The sequence below is a fragment of the Rousettus aegyptiacus genome, unplaced genomic scaffold (genome assembly GCF_014176215.1).
Source record: "Rousettus aegyptiacus isolate mRouAeg1 unplaced genomic scaffold, mRouAeg1.p scaffold_m13_p_4, whole genome shotgun sequence".
In the NCBI taxonomy this organism is placed as follows: Eukaryota; Metazoa; Chordata; class Mammalia; order Chiroptera; family Pteropodidae; genus Rousettus; species Rousettus aegyptiacus.
Window position 1 is genome coordinate 28962962 of NW_023416307.1, and position 19564 is coordinate 28982525.

The 19564-nt window shown below is 36.6% G+C and overlaps 1 protein-coding gene across 1 annotated transcript in view; it reads left to right on the forward strand.

The window, feature by feature from the left end:
• The first annotated feature begins 803 nt into the window (after positions 1-803).
• Positions 804-19564, forward strand: part of LOC107512506 (multiple epidermal growth factor-like domains protein 6) — a 495076-nt gene continuing 476315 nt past the window's right edge. Inside the window, 1 exon segment of the mRNA XM_036219008.1 lies at positions 804-843. Within this exon segment, the coding sequence (XP_036074901.1) occupies positions 804-843 (40 nt within the window).

Sequence of the window (19564 nt, forward strand, 5' to 3'; positions counted from 1 at the left end):
TAAAGAAATAATCCAAAATATGGAGAAACACTGTCAGCATGAAGATGTTCATAACTGCCTTGTTTATAAAAAGGAGAAACTAAGAGCAACCTAATGGGATGTGATGTATCCATTTGACAGAATTTTTGCAGGCATTGAAAGTTATGCTTATGAAGTCTTGGTAACATGGAAACTGCTTTGACATGATACTAGGTGAAAAATTGTTTTATGCAGATAACATTGTAGATAACATTTTTGTCATAACTATGTATATAAAAGTAGATGTATAAAAAATGATAATCATTTGATTACTCTTAACATGTTGCAGATCAGTGTGCTTAAGTAACTTTTCAAGTTTACATAGTTACTCAGTGACAGAAGCTGGACCTGATCCAGGGTTGTCTGCCTCCCAAGATCATGCCTTAACATTATGCTAAATTTGTAATAGTGCTTCTACATTTAAAATATACATATAAGAGAAAGTAAGAAATCCAGAATGGTATTATAAAAATACTTTTCTTTGATTTAATTGTTACACTAATTTTTCTCCCTTCATTTCCCCCCCTGTACTTCATTATTCCCTTCTCTCCTCTGCCCTCTCCTTACCTCCTTCCCCATACTTTTTTCGTAGGGTAGGAAAAAGTTTTCCTTGGCTCTCTTAGGGTCCTTGGCTGGGTCTAAAAATTAGACTGACAAAGATTAATGAGAGGAAGCCATACGAATTTATTTAATATCATTTTACATGACATAGGAGCCTTCATAAGGAAATGAATACCTAAAGAAAAGGTTAAACCTGAGTGTTTTCATGCCAGGTTTGTCGAAGAATGAACAGTAGTGGAAAGATGATAACACAAAGAGTAGGAGGTAAGTATAGTAAACTGGGGCACACTTAGTAAAGACTGTTCCCTCAGATTATTTTTGGCTTTGGAGAAAAAGATATTCCTTTACTCCCAGTACAGAGAGGGCGCTTCTCAGGTAAAGTCTTATCACCGTCTTCAGAGCAGAAGGGAAGGTGAGGGGAAGGTCATAGAGACTTTGCTTCTGCTATTTTCTCAAACTCCTTCACCTTAACGTGATCATATGCCAAATTGCCACATTTTGGAGTAATAGGTATTGAACCCTACTACTTTTGATTCTCGATCACCAAGAAATTGTTTTTCTAATAAGACTATGTTTTGGTGGATAATCAAATACTGTGCCACCCATTCTCCCCTCTGGTTCTTGATTGGTCTTCTCCCAGCCTTGGCCATTCCCTCTTGGATACCTCCCAAATGTCTGACTGTATTCCTTCTCAGTTGATAATACTAGGAATAGCCAAGGAAATTTCCAACCCCGTTGCAGGGTAGCATTCACTGAATCTCATATATTTTAAATCTGAGCAATTAAAAATTTCTATTACTGCTTTTTAGTTCTCATGTTATGAATTGCCTTTCTTAGAGCAAAATGTTAACTGTTTCTGGAACATTCATGACTTAGCCTTTTAAAAGTTTTAAGCTGAACGACTATTTTCTTTAGCCTCCGGGGAGTACTGGGTAGAGGTGGTGTATGCTGGTGTTTATCTCATGTTTTTAATTAACATGTTTGTTTTTAGGGTGTCTTTTCTTCTCTGACATTTCTCCCTCTGGACTCAGAAAGGTTTTGAATTGCTGGTTCTCCTGCTATGAGAACATCCTTTGAGAGAGGCCTTAGAGATGTTAAGAGACCCTGGAGATCTCAAGAGATGTTAATTGGTAGAAGTAAATAAATGGCCTGTTTATTTGTATGCGCATTTTAATGCTGTCCTTTCCTTTTTTAAATTAAGAAGTAGAAAATGTACTTGTGCTTAAATGTAGTATAAAATTTCTCATATTCCTTTGGGTGCTGGCATATTTTCCCTGGTTGTAGAAAATATGTTCGAAAGAATTTTATTTCATGAGAATGTCCCTCCCCCATTTTATTGTCTCTTATTGCCTCCCCTACCCCTGCACAGAAATGGCATCTGAATAATAATATTTTATAATCTGCTATAGTAACCATACTTACTTATTTACAAAAATTATATTGAACTAGAGTTGAAGAAAAAGAGGCTTGGGGATTGCCCACCATTTGCATAAAACTCCTTTTATCCAAAAGTGTAAAATTTAGAGTGACAGAGCAAGAAGAAACCTTTAGAATATCTTTCTTGTTCTTATCTTTAGTCAACCTCACGCTAAAGACAGCTCAGGAAAATGATATTCTGCCTTATTTTGGAAGCCATTAAAATTGTTTTCAAAACTTTTTCCGGTACCCTCCTTCCAAAATATAATAAGTCATGCTATTAGAACTTTCTTATTAATATTTTACTTAATCTCTTAATGCAGACAAGCTTGTTATTTTTATATCCTATTCAAATGAAGCTATATAGAATAGTGGTTAAGAGCATGAACTATGGGATTAGACCACATGGGTTCAAATGGTGGCTTTGCCACTTACTGCTGTGTGACCCTGGGTAAGATACTTAACTTCACTTGGCTGGAGTATTCTCATCTCTGAAACTGGGTGGTACTAGTTATAAGAATTTAGTGAGGCATTACATATAAGATAGTTAGAACAGTGCCTGATACATGATAAGCACTAAATGATTATCATTACATTAGACTTACTATTAAAAGAAGAAAATGATCTGCAGACTACAAAGGATAGAACAGTAGTTGAAAGGATATTGAATCTCAAGATATCAGAAGATGGTAAGAAATCCTCAAATTGAGTTTTCCAATCCTAGACTAATTACATTCCAGATTACTGAAATAATGTGTATATATTATGACAGAACCATTTTTGGTAATCTTCCTGAAAACTTGGCGATACGTATTAGGTCAGGCAAGAAATAAATGATATTTTCAAAAGGCATCCAACAAAATCTAATGATAACATTGTGGACATGAAGAAGCAGCATTGACTTGATTATAATACTGTTAGCTGGATTTACAGATTTGTATTAATGCAATTACAATGTTAGTTAATAGGTCAAGAGTAATTTTTAATTTTTGTGCCATCAGGATTTAAAGGAGTTTACAATTGGAATACCTATAATGAAAGAAATAAAATGTAAATAAAAGGAGGGAATTGGCACTATGATATAGCAGAACTCAAGTATGAGAGCTAAGGTCTGACACATATATTACCACCAATCTTCAGATTTAGCTCTGAGATTCTTGGCAGCTAAGATGACAAAAGAGATATGATAAGCTGTATTACTGTTATTACCCAAAAGTAGAAAGGCAATAGGTTACTCAGGGGTAAATTTTTCCTAGTACTGATTTTTAAAAGATATTTATCATGAGACTGTAAGTAATGAGTACTGATTTAATAGGTAATTCCTTCAACAATGTTGTTTGAAACAATGCTCTTTTCTAAAGCAGTCTTAGGAAGAAAGTCTAAAGGTTGTCATTAAGTGTTCATTCAGCAAAGGCATTATTGTGAAAGGCTAAGCTAATGTGGTCTGTGAATGTGAATTTCATGTGATCTGACATGATCCCAAGTAATTTAGAGATTGACTCTATATCCTTCAATAATGTTTTTTAAAGTCACGTTTCTCAGCCAGAATTTGAGAGGAGCTGGATAACACATTCTAGTTAAAAAAAAAAAAAAAAAAAAAAAAAGGAGTAGATTTTTGGTTGGGAGTTTTAGCAAGACATGGTATGCTTCAAAATCAGCTAGAAAGCTAGTAAAGTCAACATCCTATGGGAAAAACCGTAATATGTTTTAGGGCTGCAAAATATTTTATCTCATAGTTGTAGTATAATTTATTAATGTTTTCCTATCATTGGGATTTTGAGTTATTTCTAATTTTTTATGATAATAAAATATGATGAATATCTTAGTACCTCAATTTCTGAGTGGAAGTCTTATAATCTTTTGATAATAAAGTCCTGGAAGTGGAGCTGAGTCAAATTTTTGGAGCTCTTGACGTCTGTGTGTGTGCAAGTGTATAAGTCAAATTGCTGTCCTGCAAAGGTACACCAACTTGAAATGCCACCAGCAATATATTAGATAGCCTCAAATGGATGATTTTTTCTTATATAACATCTGTAACACCAATGCCTAAAAAGGAAATAAAAGGAGTGTGTGTGTGCGTGGCTTCCCCCAGACATGTTTCATAAATTGCTATGTGACAAGTAAATAGAAAATAATTACTTCATTGTGATACACTTTGCTTTATTAACTTTGGAGAAATCATGAAATCTTAATTTTATGTCTTCATCTTTTTTCAAAATGAGAAGCAGTATGTCTGGGGCTGGTTATGAAAATACAAATATATACAGAAGTTCCTTACATGTCAGAGTGGGTTACGAATGAAAGGGAATTAGGTTTCTAAGTATGTGTTCAGTTGGTACTTTCGGCTTACGTGCCAACCAGGTGGAGTGTGTGAGGTGGTGGTGATGTGAACATCAGGGCTTCTAACTGGAATGAACATTTACAATGTGGCAAGTGGGCAGTTTGATACGTGAGAGCAACATAAAGTTGGGATGTAAAGTAGAGCTCCTTGCTTAGTTGCAGAAGATAAATCAGGTTATTTTTCAGGAGTTTAAGTCTATCAAACTGGTGTTGTTCTTCATTCAGAAGATGGATGGTGATTACAGGATCTCATTTTCAGAAATCAGTTACTATCATCAAGACAGAGCAGGTGAATAAAGCATGGACTCCATTCTAATGGATCTCAGGAGCTGTACGTAAATCTTAGACTCCCTATTAAGGAATTTTGTTTGTTTGTTTGATTTTTAATTTATGAGTGTTATCAGCAAAGTTTCTTCTTACTCTATTCTTAATAATGTATTGAGAAAAATTCCAGTTCTAGCTGACTTTTTCTTGTTTCTCCAATTGAGGGAAGTGATTTGAGTGGCTCACTGTTCTAAAATGATACTTGCATAGCCATGTCTTGTTCGTGGCACAAAAGGCAGAAAGCCTCTAGACCTGATTATAGAGCCTCTGTCGTGCTTTCCAGGGACTTCTCTGAGTGCATCCACTAACCTTTTCCCCATCTTTTATGTATATTTCATGAAACCTGTATAGTGTTCAGGGTTGTCTGGAGCAGAACCTCTAGACTCAGGTGAGCAGACAGTTTATTAGAGCTTGGTTGTTATATAATGTGAGAACACAATATGTATCAGATACTTCAAGTGTGCTGTAAATATATGTAAATCCTCTCCTTTAGTGAATAAGTAATATAAAAGGCAATATTGTCCAAGAAAAAAATGAAATAATATCAAAAAAGATTTTTGGGACACACCTTGAAGTCTTTCCCCTCTATACAGAGGAAAATTACTGTGCTCCATATCCACCAAGGTTAGACAAAAAGGGGTTTTGAAAAAGTTCTTAAACTGCAGTGTGAGGACTGGAGATTGGCAATGAGGAACAGTATTCTGGTAGGATTCTTAAATATTGGAAAAGTTTACACTAGAGACAGTGCAGGCCTAAAATTAGGGCAGAGTAGTTGGAGGCCCACCTGGCTTTGAATGCATTACCGTGAGTCTTTAGAGAGCTGTCAACCAAGGTTATGTGCAAGCAATTAACAAGCCCTGGCTACAAAAAAAATTGCAGAACTTGTTAGAAAGTAAGAGGAACAGCAAAGAATTGCTCCGAGGCCAAAGAATGTCATCTTAGGGACAGTGGAAAAGTGGAGGTGCTAATGTACATTAAGATGTAAAAGAGGCACTGAAAGGACTGTCTAGACAACCGAAACACACTGAATAAAAGATAGAGAAGAAAGGAGAGGAATTAAAATGTTAGCTAGCTGTGTTTATAGGAAAAAGTTAGGAACTTGTAGAAATGTTTTTGTTTGGTGGTCAGAAAATATGTGTAAAATATAAATATCTCTTTTATTCAAAACATTTTGAATTACCATGTTAGAAGAGTTATAAATAGTGATAGACTCTTAATTGAGTGAGATATTTATGTGGCTTCAGATAGAAGGATAAAATCAGTAGACTCCTAAAATCAATTCTTACGTTATTCTCTGATGATCATTGAGATTATTGGTGTGGAGTGTGCATTACAAGGTTCTGAGTGCATATGGGTATCGTTAAACAAATGTTTACTAAGCAACTGTGGAAAAAAGCATAGGATATTAAGTTTAATGAAGCATGATGCATTTTTAAAAAGGAGTTTGCAACATCCTGGGGGAGATTTGATGGTAACAGATATGGTGGGAGCCACCTGAGAGGTACATAGGCATTTCTATAAGAGCAGAGAGCTGGCAGACATGAATTTGGTGTATGTGAGAACATACAAGGCTTTTCTGGAGGGATAACATTTGGGCTGGCCCTTGAAGGGAAGGTAGAGTTTTTGACTATTGGAGATGCACAAGTTGGAGCAGGGCCGGGGGGGAGGGGTGGTGAGGGGGCACCCCAAAGCACAGAGAGCAGTGAGCACTCTGTGCTCTCACAAGGTACATAAAACTGTATGTGTAATGTATGGTGTTTTCTGAAAGCTAACTAAGACTTTTGAGGAGGAAAGAGCACCATCGGAACTTTAGAAGATAACCTTGGGGTAAGAGATAAGATAATACCAGTTAGGCAGCTATAGATATGGCTTCCTGTCCTAGCAAAGAGACTGAGGAAATGAAAATAACGGAGTCAAGGAGAAGAAATTGTGAAGACAGGTAGGTGAGAAGGGAGAATCTGGAGAGAATCAAAGACAGTAGGATGATTGGTAGAATATAGAAGTCGTTGACAAAAACTAGAGGGAAAGAAAGAACATGGATTAGCAAATTCTTGGAATTAAGTTGTGGCTGCTTTTCTTCTTTCTCATCCTTCTTTCCATCCTTTACATGTAGGCTCTGCTTCGGGCATGGCTCTGTACAACCTAAATCAATGAAGGGAAATTAAAACATTTAAAAGACATACCTTCTCCTGCCCTTTAAATCCTCACCATATAGTTTGGGGAATAGGAACTATCCATATTGTTGAAATAATTAGCGCACAGTTAAAGATAGTGTAACTACTATGTGAATGCAAAAGAGGAAAATGATGGATTGAGGTCTGTCCTGCAGAAACTAGACTTAGAAGCAGATATGCAAAGTGTACTCTACTTATCCATGTGCATCAAATAATAAATAGGGTCAGGCTCATCAATTCTGTTTCCAGTTTTCTGTTAACAGATTTCTCTTTCAGGTATTCTTGAAGACGTTAGCAAATCTCCATGTGTTTTCACCCTCATATTCAGAGATCAGAGGAATATTAAATAAGTTTGTAACAAGCTCTTCTTGCCCTCTTGTTATTTATGGAGATTATTTCCCCCTATGAATTACTTTGCAGCTGTTTGTTTTTGAAAGCTTTCCTGTATATCATAAATATTTGTTGAATGAATGGAGTGACTTTTCAAGTTAACTATACCCCAACTTTCAAATACAGCATTCCCAGGTGGAGTGAAGCCTTCAAATGATTTTAGGGTTGGATTTGTCATGGTAATGTCCTAGCATAGGATTCAGGCTTCAATTTCACATCTGAGAGTTGTGAACTAGAACACTTAGACACCACTCACCCACTTCCTATCTTGAAAGGCCCTGTGACTTCCGTAGAAACTCTAAGAATTCACTTTATTCAAAACTCTTAAAAGAATCCAAAATGTGCTGGTTATTTTGCACTTTCCTCTTAATAGCACCCATGGATAAATACCGGTATCTTTTGTTGCCATCTGTTTTCTAGTTTCTAAGTCTATTTTTATGTCCTGTTTCTATTCTGTTAAAAATTCTATTCTATTTATAAAAAGTACATATAGTTGGCAATCTGAGATTTTTTGCATCTTTTTTTATTTGATGAGACATACTACTAGATCATTTTAGAAGACAAAATGATTTGTGAAATTTGAATATGAAAACCAGTAGCAAAGGAAAGAAAAGCAATCGGGGTATTTGCCAAATGGGAGATGTCTCAATGTGCTTTCAAAGGCTGGAGAGGCCACTTGATAGGAAAAAGCTCACTGTATCTAATCCTTTGATATTCACTCAGGGCAACTGTGGACTTCAGAACAGGTATTGTCTATAGAAGAAATAGATAGTGATCCCTGTGTGACACTAGAAGGCATTTTTTTTTTCCTATTTATACTCTTACACTCTTTTGGGTCTCTGTACTCTAATTAAAATTGGTGTTTTGGAAAAAGAGAACATGAATTCTGAATACAATAATAAATTATATCCTTGCCTCAGATGGATTTAAAATGACTGCAGACTTGAAATTTCCCTGCCTCTGAAAACTTAATTCGATATTTTCTGTTACACACCATCTAGTGATTTGCAGAGGCACAGACTATAAGATTAATTGAGGCAGCCATCTCTTCTGGCGCATCTAATCTTACATCTAATTATCTGATCATCTGAATCGCAAATACAGTAGTTAAAGGGTGTCTGTTTAAAGGGCAGCTGTACAATGTAAATATTAAAAAGGAGCTCCGATTTTCAGGAAGCAGACATGGAGATTTATAATAGCCATCATGTTATTCATGGTATTAGGTCAGCAGGTCACATAAAAATGTGGTTACATTGTGCTATCACTAAAACGTGAAGATAATTCTGAAATCGTACTAGGCTTGTTTTGACAATTAACCTCCATTAGTATTCCAGATCACATAAGAGCAGAACTCTTAAAAGACTCTGTTTTTCATGAATGTACTGTCAAATTGACTTCATCATTTAAATAGGACTGTAGTCACAGTAAATGATGAGTTGATATTTATACAAAGCCTAACCTTAATTAAAATATTATGAGCAATTAAACCCAGTGTTCACAGAATTATTGTACGTTTATATGTAATAGAGTAAAAACATGGCATGGAACTGTTAAGCTTTTTGTATGAATCTAATTAACTTTGACAGGGTTTGGGCTTTTCTTCCCATTATTTTTCGAAGTGCTGTAGATAAATGTACTTGCATCTGGAAAACTTCAAACAGTTTTGATCAGCAGTGCAGGTCTGATTTAAAATGTATGCATTGAGATGCTCTCTTAAATCCAGAGTTGATAGACGTACAGTATACAACTTCTTGTAGCAGGAAGGCAGATGTGGAAGGGAGAACAGCTGTGGACTGGAGCCGCCAGTGGGTATTGTTTTCGTCACAATTTAATGTCAGTTGGCTACTTGCTGTGAGCAGGTCTTTGTAGATTTGGCTCTGGTTAATAAAAAGGTGAACTCACACTGCTGATTCCCTGGAAGGCAATTAGGAGGGAGACAGTTCTCTTCACCCTTTCGCTTCCGTAACCCTATGGGAACAGCAGCACCGTGAACAAATACAAGTTCCCACAGACTCTCATTGACTTCCGTAAGTGAGGCGAGGAAATCCTGCAAACAGTGAATACAACACTGGGGTTTTGGAGTTTGTTTCCTACTGTTGCTTGCTCTTTAAAATCCCACTAAGGATCAGCCCCGAGAGGAAGCTAGAATTTTGCAGTTTAATTCCTATGGTACAAAGATAATAACAATGATAACAACAGCTGTATTTTATTTGGCACCAACCTTTTAGGTGATTCGCGTACATTGTTTTGTTTAATCTTTACACCAGCTCTCTGAAGTAGATACTATTTCCAGTTTACCAGTGAGGAAACTGAGGCCCAGACCATTTATTGCCATTCTCAAAGGCACATAATTCCAAGTGTTAATGCTATTAAAATGCAAGATAAACCATACAAATTGATGTTGAATATTGAATGAGGTAAAAATTAAGTGCAAAAATGTGACAAAACAAAATGTATATATAGAATATGGACCTATTTATGTAAAACAATACAAAAAAAATGCCTATACACACATTCAGATACAGAGAACCAGATTTGAGCACACTCGATGGCTGACAGTGGTTCTATGAGGTAGCTGAGCAGGGAGAAAGACAAGTGGAACGATGTTTTCAAGTTTGTTTTTAGTAATCTCTTATGTTGTTTAAATCTTTAATTCATATGTTGCTTGGGTAATTACATACTTCAAGATCAAGGAAGGACTTTTGCTGCTAAAATGAACATTTGAAAATAAAAACATCAAAAAAGAAAGCGGCAGCAGCCCCGATTTAAACCAGGACTGTCTGACTCCGACGTTTGTGTGTGTGCTGCCGGAGCGAGCACATGACTCCGACGTTTATGCTTTTCCTACTAAGCTATGCAGCCTTTTCAAATGTGTGATTAACGTTTAAAAAATTCCACGAAAGGGCATGGTGAATCTTCTGACCTCCCCTTGGTCCTTAGTAACCCTGCTTATATATAGCTGACTTGGGGACACATCAGAAGTCCATCTTTAATCTGTTTAAGCCAGTCAATATATATCGAATACCTATGATGTACCAGTGGCACTGTGAAGCCCAAAGGAGGCTGCAGAGATGAAAAAGGCACTGATTCTGCCCTTGAGGTGTTTACAGCATCATGAACAGACAGACTAATGCCCAAACAGCTGACACACAAAGCCCAGTGTTACACGTGTAGTCACAGTGGGAGAAACAATGAAACCTTGAGACATTGGGAGGGGACAGTTATAAGGCTAGGGCTCATATAACAATTTATTTAGTACCTAGGTAGATGTCTGGGAGGTGGGCATGATGTAAGATACCAAGATGTGACCGTGGTCCTCAAAGACTATTGTTGTAGGAAAGAGAATGTTAAAATATGGAAAAAACAGTCAAGAACAAGAAAAACCAGGAATAGTACATAATTGACTGCTAGGTAAGATAGACCCTAAGTGAAATAGGAAGTCAGAAGAGGAAGTGATCCCTGTAGGTAAGAATTGTAGAAGAAGGTTTCATAAGGAAGCACATTATAATACCAGCATTTCTTTTTTCCTGCTTAGCAGTTGCTCTATAAAAGAGAGGTGGCTGAGAATCCTAGTTTGCACTTTGAAATTGGTCTTTGAGTGGAATCTCTCTTCATTCTCTGACCCTCGTTTAAAAAACAAACAGAATAACAAATCCATCTATAGCTGAAGCATTTGATATCTTTATATATTTACATTAACTTAATTGATACACATACAAAAATCAGGCATCACAGATGTTGCCCTTCCTTTCTCTCTTTTCCCTCCTTCCTTCACTCCCTTGCTCTCACCGTTCCTTCCTTTTTCTTTTGGCTAGTACTCCCAAGCATAGAACCAGAAATATTTGATAGAAAAATAAAAAAGATTTCTACTCTAAAGAACAGAAGAATAAAAGTCTAGAGGAGCTAGGTGTTAAAGGAGTTTCCCTTTAAGAGACAATAAACTTGTGTTCTGGACCCTTCTAGTGGTACTGCGATCGTGTATCTCCAGTACCTAGCACAGTGCTAACACTTACTAGATGCTTAATAAGCACTAATTCTCTTTTCTGCCCTTTTCTTCTACCTTTCCACAAGCCTTTACTGGTCTAATCAAGGACGAAGAGAGAAAATCCCGCATGGGAGAGACTGCAAAAAATAATAAGACTGAGGGTTACATATTTGGAAGAAGTTTGATTTTCAATAGTCAAGTCCTGCCAATGTCTCAATATTATAGTGGCTGGGTCAATTATTATTGAGAAGCTCTGAACTTCTTAGAGGGGAGATAATAACATAAGTAGATTAGAAAATGCAGATGCATCTAGGGCAAACCACATATACTGTTAAGTAATTTGGAGATTATTTTTGAGAAAGATACTTCTATCATATCAACTTCTTTCTATTTTATTTTTAATCATTTTAAAACAGATAAAAATTCTTCCACAGCCAGTCTGAATCATAAAGACTGAACTCATGACTCAGCCCCTTCATGCATTTTTTAAAATGATAATTTTTAAAATTATATAAGTATGTACTCACCGTAGAAAATCTGTAAAATAAATAGAGAATTAAAAAATGCACAAACAAAGCCTTGTAATCCTACAAGCCAGAGAAAACTATTGTTAGCATTTGGTTTCAAGTGTTTCTAGTCTTTTTTTTGTGCTTATTTATGATATAGTTATTACACATGTTTGGTGGGGATTATACTCTTTGAATTTGGTTTCATAGATTTTTAGTGTGACCCACTTTATTATAATCATTATTCTCTTTCATAGTATCCCTGAGGTGGCCACAGAGAAGAGGCTTGTCTTTGAACCTAGTTGAACACTCTGCTACATCTTTTCTCTCCTCCATTGTCATCCCCAAAGTATGCAAGGAGCTTCTGCTCTGTGCCTGGCAGGGCAGACTGTGGAAGCAGTAGCTCAATCTGGGAATGGATCATGGCAACTGGCTGGTTCAGAGGTTCTTGGAGGGCTGACTGGACAGGAGCAGAAACAGAAAACAATTGCGTTAATTGGCACACGTCCTGAGATCCATGCCAAAGCGGAGTGACGGGTTAAGACCTGATGTGACCTGAAAGTGATCAGAAACAGAAGCAGGAGGAGAGAAAAGATTCAAGGAGCATCTTTAGACAGACAGAATGCTTCTACTGTCAACAATGCTTTTGTCTTCTCTGGGTATTAAAGTGAGTGAATGCATTTATGCAACACTGTGGTGGCCAAGAGTTCGTACATATAAAGGATTAGAACGGCAACATGTTTGGAAAGGGACACAAGGTGTTTATATATATTTATTTGGGATAGTATGGGGGATTTTGATGGAAATTAGGGATTTGGGTGCTACTAAAGGCTCTCTCCCTCAGCCAAACCCTTGGCGCCTTTACTGATTATTTCTGTGGAGCCCAAGAACCACCCTAAGTTTAGGAGAACCCTTGGAGCCCTATTTGAGGGAAGGTCCTTATCACTTTAACTGACTAGGGATGCCATGCAATGTACCTAGGCCCTTGGTGATCTAGGAAATCCATATCCTTCTATGTTGGATGACTGATAGCAAGTGCTTCTTGATTTGGTATATATTTATTAAGCACCAACCATGTGTCAGATACTGTGCAGAATACTGCGGATATAAATACTAATAGAAATGGTCATTATCTCCAGAAAACAACATGTGCAGAAGTAGATTTGTTAAGAGATTAATATATGTCTTGGAGTCAGTGGTGAGGTCATGCTGTTTGTCCAGTCATGAGAATTGAATGGTGAGTGGGGATTAATGAATAATTGTTGAATGATTACATGTTATGTTTTCCTACTTAATGTAGCCTTTTATCATAAGCTGAATTTTGCACATAACTTCTGTTATGCAGAGCTTCCCATGCTAATGCTTGTGTTTTGAAACCTCAGTGAATACATGCCTGTCTTTTTTTTTTTTTTTTTTTTTTCCCCTGCTGTTTTCACAGTGTGTTTTCTTTGGAACCGTCCTTTTGACATACTGCTTTCTCCTTAATTCGACATTTTATCTTGTTTATAATCTAGTGGACTAGGAAGTTGATATGAGAAGTTTCCTCTAATGATTTGTAGAGCCAGGTTTCAGGGTTGTAGCAGCAGTTCATGAGACTCTGAGATGGGATAAACTTGCTGAGCAATGGTTCTCTACCTTTGGTATTTGTCAGGCTCCTGAAATGATCAGATCCTTGTCACAGTTGAAGAATCAGTGGGGACTTTGAGCTGTAACAGCAGGTTGTTTCTGAACACATGTCAATAAACTGTCTATTTTGTGATTGCAAATTGCACAACAGTGTGAGTCTGCCACTGTAGACAAAACTGGGTCTGAATTTTGGCTTTTTAAAAGTAAAATAAAAATTTTAAGGTTATAGATGTCATCTGTGACCACTGGGGGGCAGTGTGTGTACTACTGGGGGTTGATCTTCAGTAGATCTCTAGGATGGCTGTTCTCAAACTGTAGCAAGCATAAGAATCACCTGGAGGGCTTGTTAAAACACAGGGATTGCTGGGCTCCACCTCCAGAGTTTCTGTTCAGCACAGCTGAATGGGCCCCAGAATTTGCATGTCTAGCAAGTTCCCAGACATTGCTGATGCTGCTGGCCCAGAGACCACACTCTGAGAACCACTGATCTAGCAAATTTCCTTACTGTGTGAAACTATTATTACTATTTTAAAATGTAGATTTGAAGGGAAAAAACCTACTGGAGGTTGGATTCTCATTGGAATAGCCATGATTCTTGTGGAAGAATGGAAAATCTGCTCTGTGTTTTTAAGTGTTTTCAGGCAGTGAGACAATAGCTTTCCTCATAACTTATTTAAATAGTTTTTTAATGGGAAAAATCTATTATAAAGTCTGTAGCGGAAATTTAGTAATTTAGTTCATCTTGCCTTAGACTTTTTTACTCTGGAAAGGTGGCATCATATGGTAATTGAAGACCATTATCAGTCTTCTCTATTTCCTTCCACCTCATTTTCCAAGTCTAAGTAATATATTAATTTAATACCTTAGTACTGACCTTAGCTTAATTTTGATAAACAAAAGGATGCTGAATAGTAAGGCCAATTATCTTTGATGAATGTGAACTCTTTTAACCTCTATAAGAAATACTTAACAGAAGACATCCAAGTTCTTAGAATTTTATCTGACCCAGACATAATAGGCAGAAGCGACTTTAATTTAACATGCCTCTTTTGCATTACACTTTATATCAGAGATTTATTGGATACACTTTGGGGCTGTTTTTGTCTTCTAATTAGTAAATTAACACCCATGTGACATCTAGCCTATGGAATAGTTTTACAGCTTTTCCTCAGACATTAGGGGTAAATTCCAGTTCTTATGGATCCTAAGACATAAAATATGGACGGTTCTCTTAAAAAGTACAAATATATCTTATATCTTCAAATTTTACAAAAACATATGCTAATGTGAAAATACCATTTAACTTCTCTCGGGGTTAGAAGCAGCCATGGTAGGGACCCTGACGTTTAAGTTTCATTAGTTTCAAGGACAGTTCACTTCTGACAGTATGACAGGCCCCTGACACAATTGCTGATACGTTGTAGATACTCAAGGAAATTTTGTGGAGTGAATTCATGAATTCTTCATCACAGTATCTTCAAAGCAGTGTGATTTCCATTAGTTTTGAGCTATTGATGTCACTATTCATGACTTGATGTTGAACAGATATTAACACTAAGATTTTTTAAAAGAAAACACAGATCTAAATCAAGCAGTGTTTTCCTATGTAGAATCAATAACATACTCAAAAGTGGCCTCCCATCAGAAGTTAAGGTGATGAGCAGTGAAGACAAAATGGTGATGAATGGCTTAGTCTAAGGAGGATGTGAGCAGGTAGATCTGACTAAAGGAACGCAAGACTAGTTAGGTCAGATTTCAGGAGATTCTATTGTTTTAGCTTCTAATTTTTAGAGTGACAGGGCTGGGAGCTTTCAATGGTGCAGCATTTGCACTCAAATCAAGACGATTTTCACAGAATCTGGAGAAACCAGGTTCAGCTGAAGACAGACTAACAGCAGGAGAACATGTATAGTCTGATCCCAAAGTGCAGTCAGAGCTGTCGGCCTCCTTTGGGTATGTGTGGTCAGGTGAAGTTCTGCTTTGAGATGGCAGGGAAAAAAAAAGGTGAAGAATAAATAGTTGCAGCTTCTTTTTAAGGCCAGAGAGGTGACTTAGGTCTTCCCAGAGATTCTGAAAGATAATATAATAATAGTAGAGGATTAAGGAGGTAAGCAAAACATGTTAAAGATAGACACAAACGTGGAAACTGTTTTTCTTAATGATTTGATTTTGAATTGTTTCAAAGGAAAGAGGACCACATTATTAGCCCATTATATCTTTGATCAATATAGACCGACCATCCTTTTTAAATAGTTTATGTATAATATCTAAGAGATTACCCAGGGAAAACAAAGTGTCATTTATAATTGTTATTTGAATATTTTATATAAAAACTAATCTTCTGAAGACTTAGAGAAATCATTGCAGATTAAAATAAGAAATAAAGATTTGCATTTATAAGAAATTAATGATGGTTCTGAAATTGAAGAACCATTTAGTGATGGGAGAAATAAATACAAATATCTATGTGATGGAGTTTTGTTTAGATTGCTTCTGGTGATAAACCGTCTATAATAATATAAATCAAGGGTTGGTGTTTGCCATAAATTTGCAATGTTTAGCATAATTTTTGTTTGCATTTCATATTAAAGTGACACCAAGAAATATGAGATTAATAGTTAGTTATTAAGTGAAAATGACTTTCATGTCTGTAGTCATTTTTAGAAACAGTTACGTGTAATTCATTTAGGGAGCAGAGAAAATTAATTTGCAGCTGTGGTGGGATCTAGCACATTAAAACAAAGAGGGAAGTGACATTTAGTAATAAACTTTTGGAACATAAGGGTGGATTCATTTTCAACCCCTCATTTTGATTTCTCTCTAACTTCTCAATACCTCATGATACCCGTCAGGTTACCACATTTTGTTTTTTCCTTTGAGAAATCTAACCTTTGAATTTATGAGCTTAAAAAATAGATAACTAATATCTCCTAAGCAGTTACCACGCTTTAGACACTATTGCAAAATTCGTATATGTGTTAACTCAATGGTGTCACCTTATGACTGGAGCCCTTTATAGGCAAAGTCATGCATTCACTCATTCAGACACTACTTACCGAACGCCGTCTTCTTCGTGCCAGCTATTGAACTAGCTTGTAAGCATTAATGTTTTAGAGGAAGGTGGAGAGAAAAGATCACATTTAAGAGTTTATAAAAATAAAATTCAACTTCTGGGCAATACAGTATTATAAGTTTATATTTTGAGGCTCCTCTGTTCAGAGTATCTATCAACGCTAGACAAAATATTTTAAAAACATAATAATAAAAAACAGTATTATGAGAAAATTTAAAATTAGACCTCTAGGTAGTCCAGAAAAGGTAGAGAGCAATGCCGAGCAGTGGTGAGCTGAGGTACAGTGTGAGCTTGCTAGGCTCTGTGCCTGGAAGCAGAGAGGGGCTAGAGGAAATTAATAATGCCCCAAAGGCAGACTTATAACTTGAAATTAGATACTGTCCCTTTTTGGCCACTCCACATCCCCCAAATGCTGCCTAGACAGTGATTTCCAGGAAGCTGTGTGTTTAGCACTGGGAGACCAGAATCAGCCCCGTCACCAGGTCTGGAGCCAAGCCACCTGGTCTGCCTCGGTTTCTGTGTCTGTAGAATGCTCGACCATATCAAGGGGCAGCAACTCTGAGCTAACAAGATAAAACACCTGCTTCTAGACTGAGTGCTCAGGATAGGTGAGAGGGACTACAAACAGATTAACCAGCACTTCTGATTTGGAAGAAGTCTCAGTGTGCTAGGGTATAACATGGGATTGTTTCCATTTTTAGTTTTTCTAATCATTATTTTCAGTTATGTTAGGTTGCTTCCTCTTTACCCATCCTTACAACAAGTCATTAGCTAATTGCAAACATTTCCAGTCACTTTTATTTATTAACTTTTTAGCTCACTTTAAAACTTAAGTCTTCCAAATCTGGCTTTCTGCCACCACAGGCTATAACTGTAATCCTAGTGGCTTGAAGGGATCAACATGGGGAAGAGCAGGTTGTAGTCCAGTTTTCAGTCACCTTCTTTTCTTCCCATTTCCTCTAACAGCCCTGGATCCTGCCTGGTTCTGAAAGGTAGGGAGAAGGGGTGATGAAGGCCAAATTCCTGCCAGTTATGGAGGCGGCGCCTGATGTTACTTGGATTTAGCTTAGTTCTGTCTGAAATCGGTGCCCTCTATTTCAGGTGGTGTGCCCTGCATTCTTGGGGGAAATAGTCACCTTCAGCCCATCCTGTCTCTGAGGATGGTTGCAGAGAGGGGCTGCATGGTTTCCTTTTGGGTCCTGCCAGTGGTCCAGATGCCCAACTGCTTCTTTGATTGGATTAATGTGTCTCATTTGATCCGATAGCCACATGGAGCTTGATGATTTCTTCCCCTCCTCTCATCTCAGTACTCCTTTGCATGAAGCCTAAATAACACCCCTGAGTTTGTGGAGAACTGAGTTGGGGTGGGCTTACTGCAGTTTAGTATCTGCAAGCCCTACTTTTTAAACTCAACAGGGTCTCCTAATTTTGGTTCACATATCCATGCATGAGAACCAGCATTCATTTACATGACTCCAAAACATCAGAGGACTCATGCTTAGTACTTCCGAGAATGTACTAATATAAAGGTAACCATTAAAATATTAGAAATATAATTTAGAATTAGGCCAAATAGGTTGTGGAGAATAGAGAATATAGAAAACATTTTCCATCTGACAGACATAAGAAAGAGAAAAAAATTACAAATTGCTGGTATATAGACAACACACAGTGAGATGGTAAAAATAAGTACAGTTATACTTGTAATGAAAATGTATGTAACTATATTTACCTTACCAATTAAGATAGAAACTAACAAGTTAGATTTTTCAAATGCAGCAATAGAAAAAAAAAGAATGTATAGCAAGATTTAAAATAAATTAACAGAACAAGATATGACTAAGAACATTCTAATCAAATAAAACTTGGTATAAAAATGTTAACATCAGACAAATAGATTTTAAGGTAAAGTAGAACAATAAAAAGGCTATTATCATGGATTACAAGACACACTACATAAGGATAAAAGGATCAATATACCAAGTATATACAATAATCATCAACTTGTAAACTCTTGACAACATAATCTCAAAATATATAAAGAACTAAACTGTCGAAATTGCAGAGTAATGTCTGAGGTAACTGATAGGAGATTTAAATATACATTTTTCATGACCTAAAATGAAACAGAGTAAAGCATTTAGTAAGTATAGAGACTTGATTAACAAAATGCACAACCTTGGATGTGTGTGTGTGTGTGTGTGTGTGTGTGTGTATACACATGCACATATCCCTGTTTCTATTAAAAAAGAATACATATTACGAGTGTACATGTACTCAAAACTTTTAAAATGCGACTGCACAAAAATTGACCATCTATTAACTAAATAATAGATTTTTTATATTCATGAATTTTGAAGAATCGCTATCATCCAGATGATAGTCTTTGACACCTATATAATTTAATTAGAAACCAATAATACTTGATTCTTCCATGTATTGGGAGGAAAATCTTGTACTCCTCTAATTTAGGTTTGGTGGTTGAGAGCCTGCAAATTAATTGACAACAGACAGATTAACATGAGAAAAATTTATTATGCATGCATGCATTCAGGAGTACTCTATAGGGAGTAGCACACCAAACAGCCTGGAGGTAAAGGTTTATATGCCAGTTTAATATGAAAGTAAGGGGTGGATTAAGGCTTCAAAGGATGGGAGATTCTGATAATGTTTGTTTACACAATATTTTTTTGGAATGTCCTAGTGCCCAAAGTCAGTTGCATCTCTTACTGGAGACCTCTCTGGTGTAGAGGAGGTGGGTTTGTAGCAGACAATTCCAGTAAACTCTTGCTTTAGTCAGATAGAGAGAGTTCATAAGATTTCTTTTTCATCTGTAGCTCAGACGTTTTCACTTTGAAGTAATCTTTATTCCATTCAAATAGGTTGCTTCATTTCCCTCTTGTGAAACTTCTTGCACAGAAGGTAGGTTGATTGCTCTGCAAAGAAGACGCAGGTTAAAAGTTGTGAGGTAAGAGATCTGTAAAAAGAGAGAATATAGAGTAGAAGGAAGAAAAAATAATAAAATCAAAGATTAATGGTTGAAGTAGACTATAAAACTAGTTTCTTTCTTTCTTTTTTTTTTTTAAGCTTACAGCACCTGGGATTCCTAAGTGGTCTCCCATCCAAGTACTAACCATGCCTGACCTTGCTT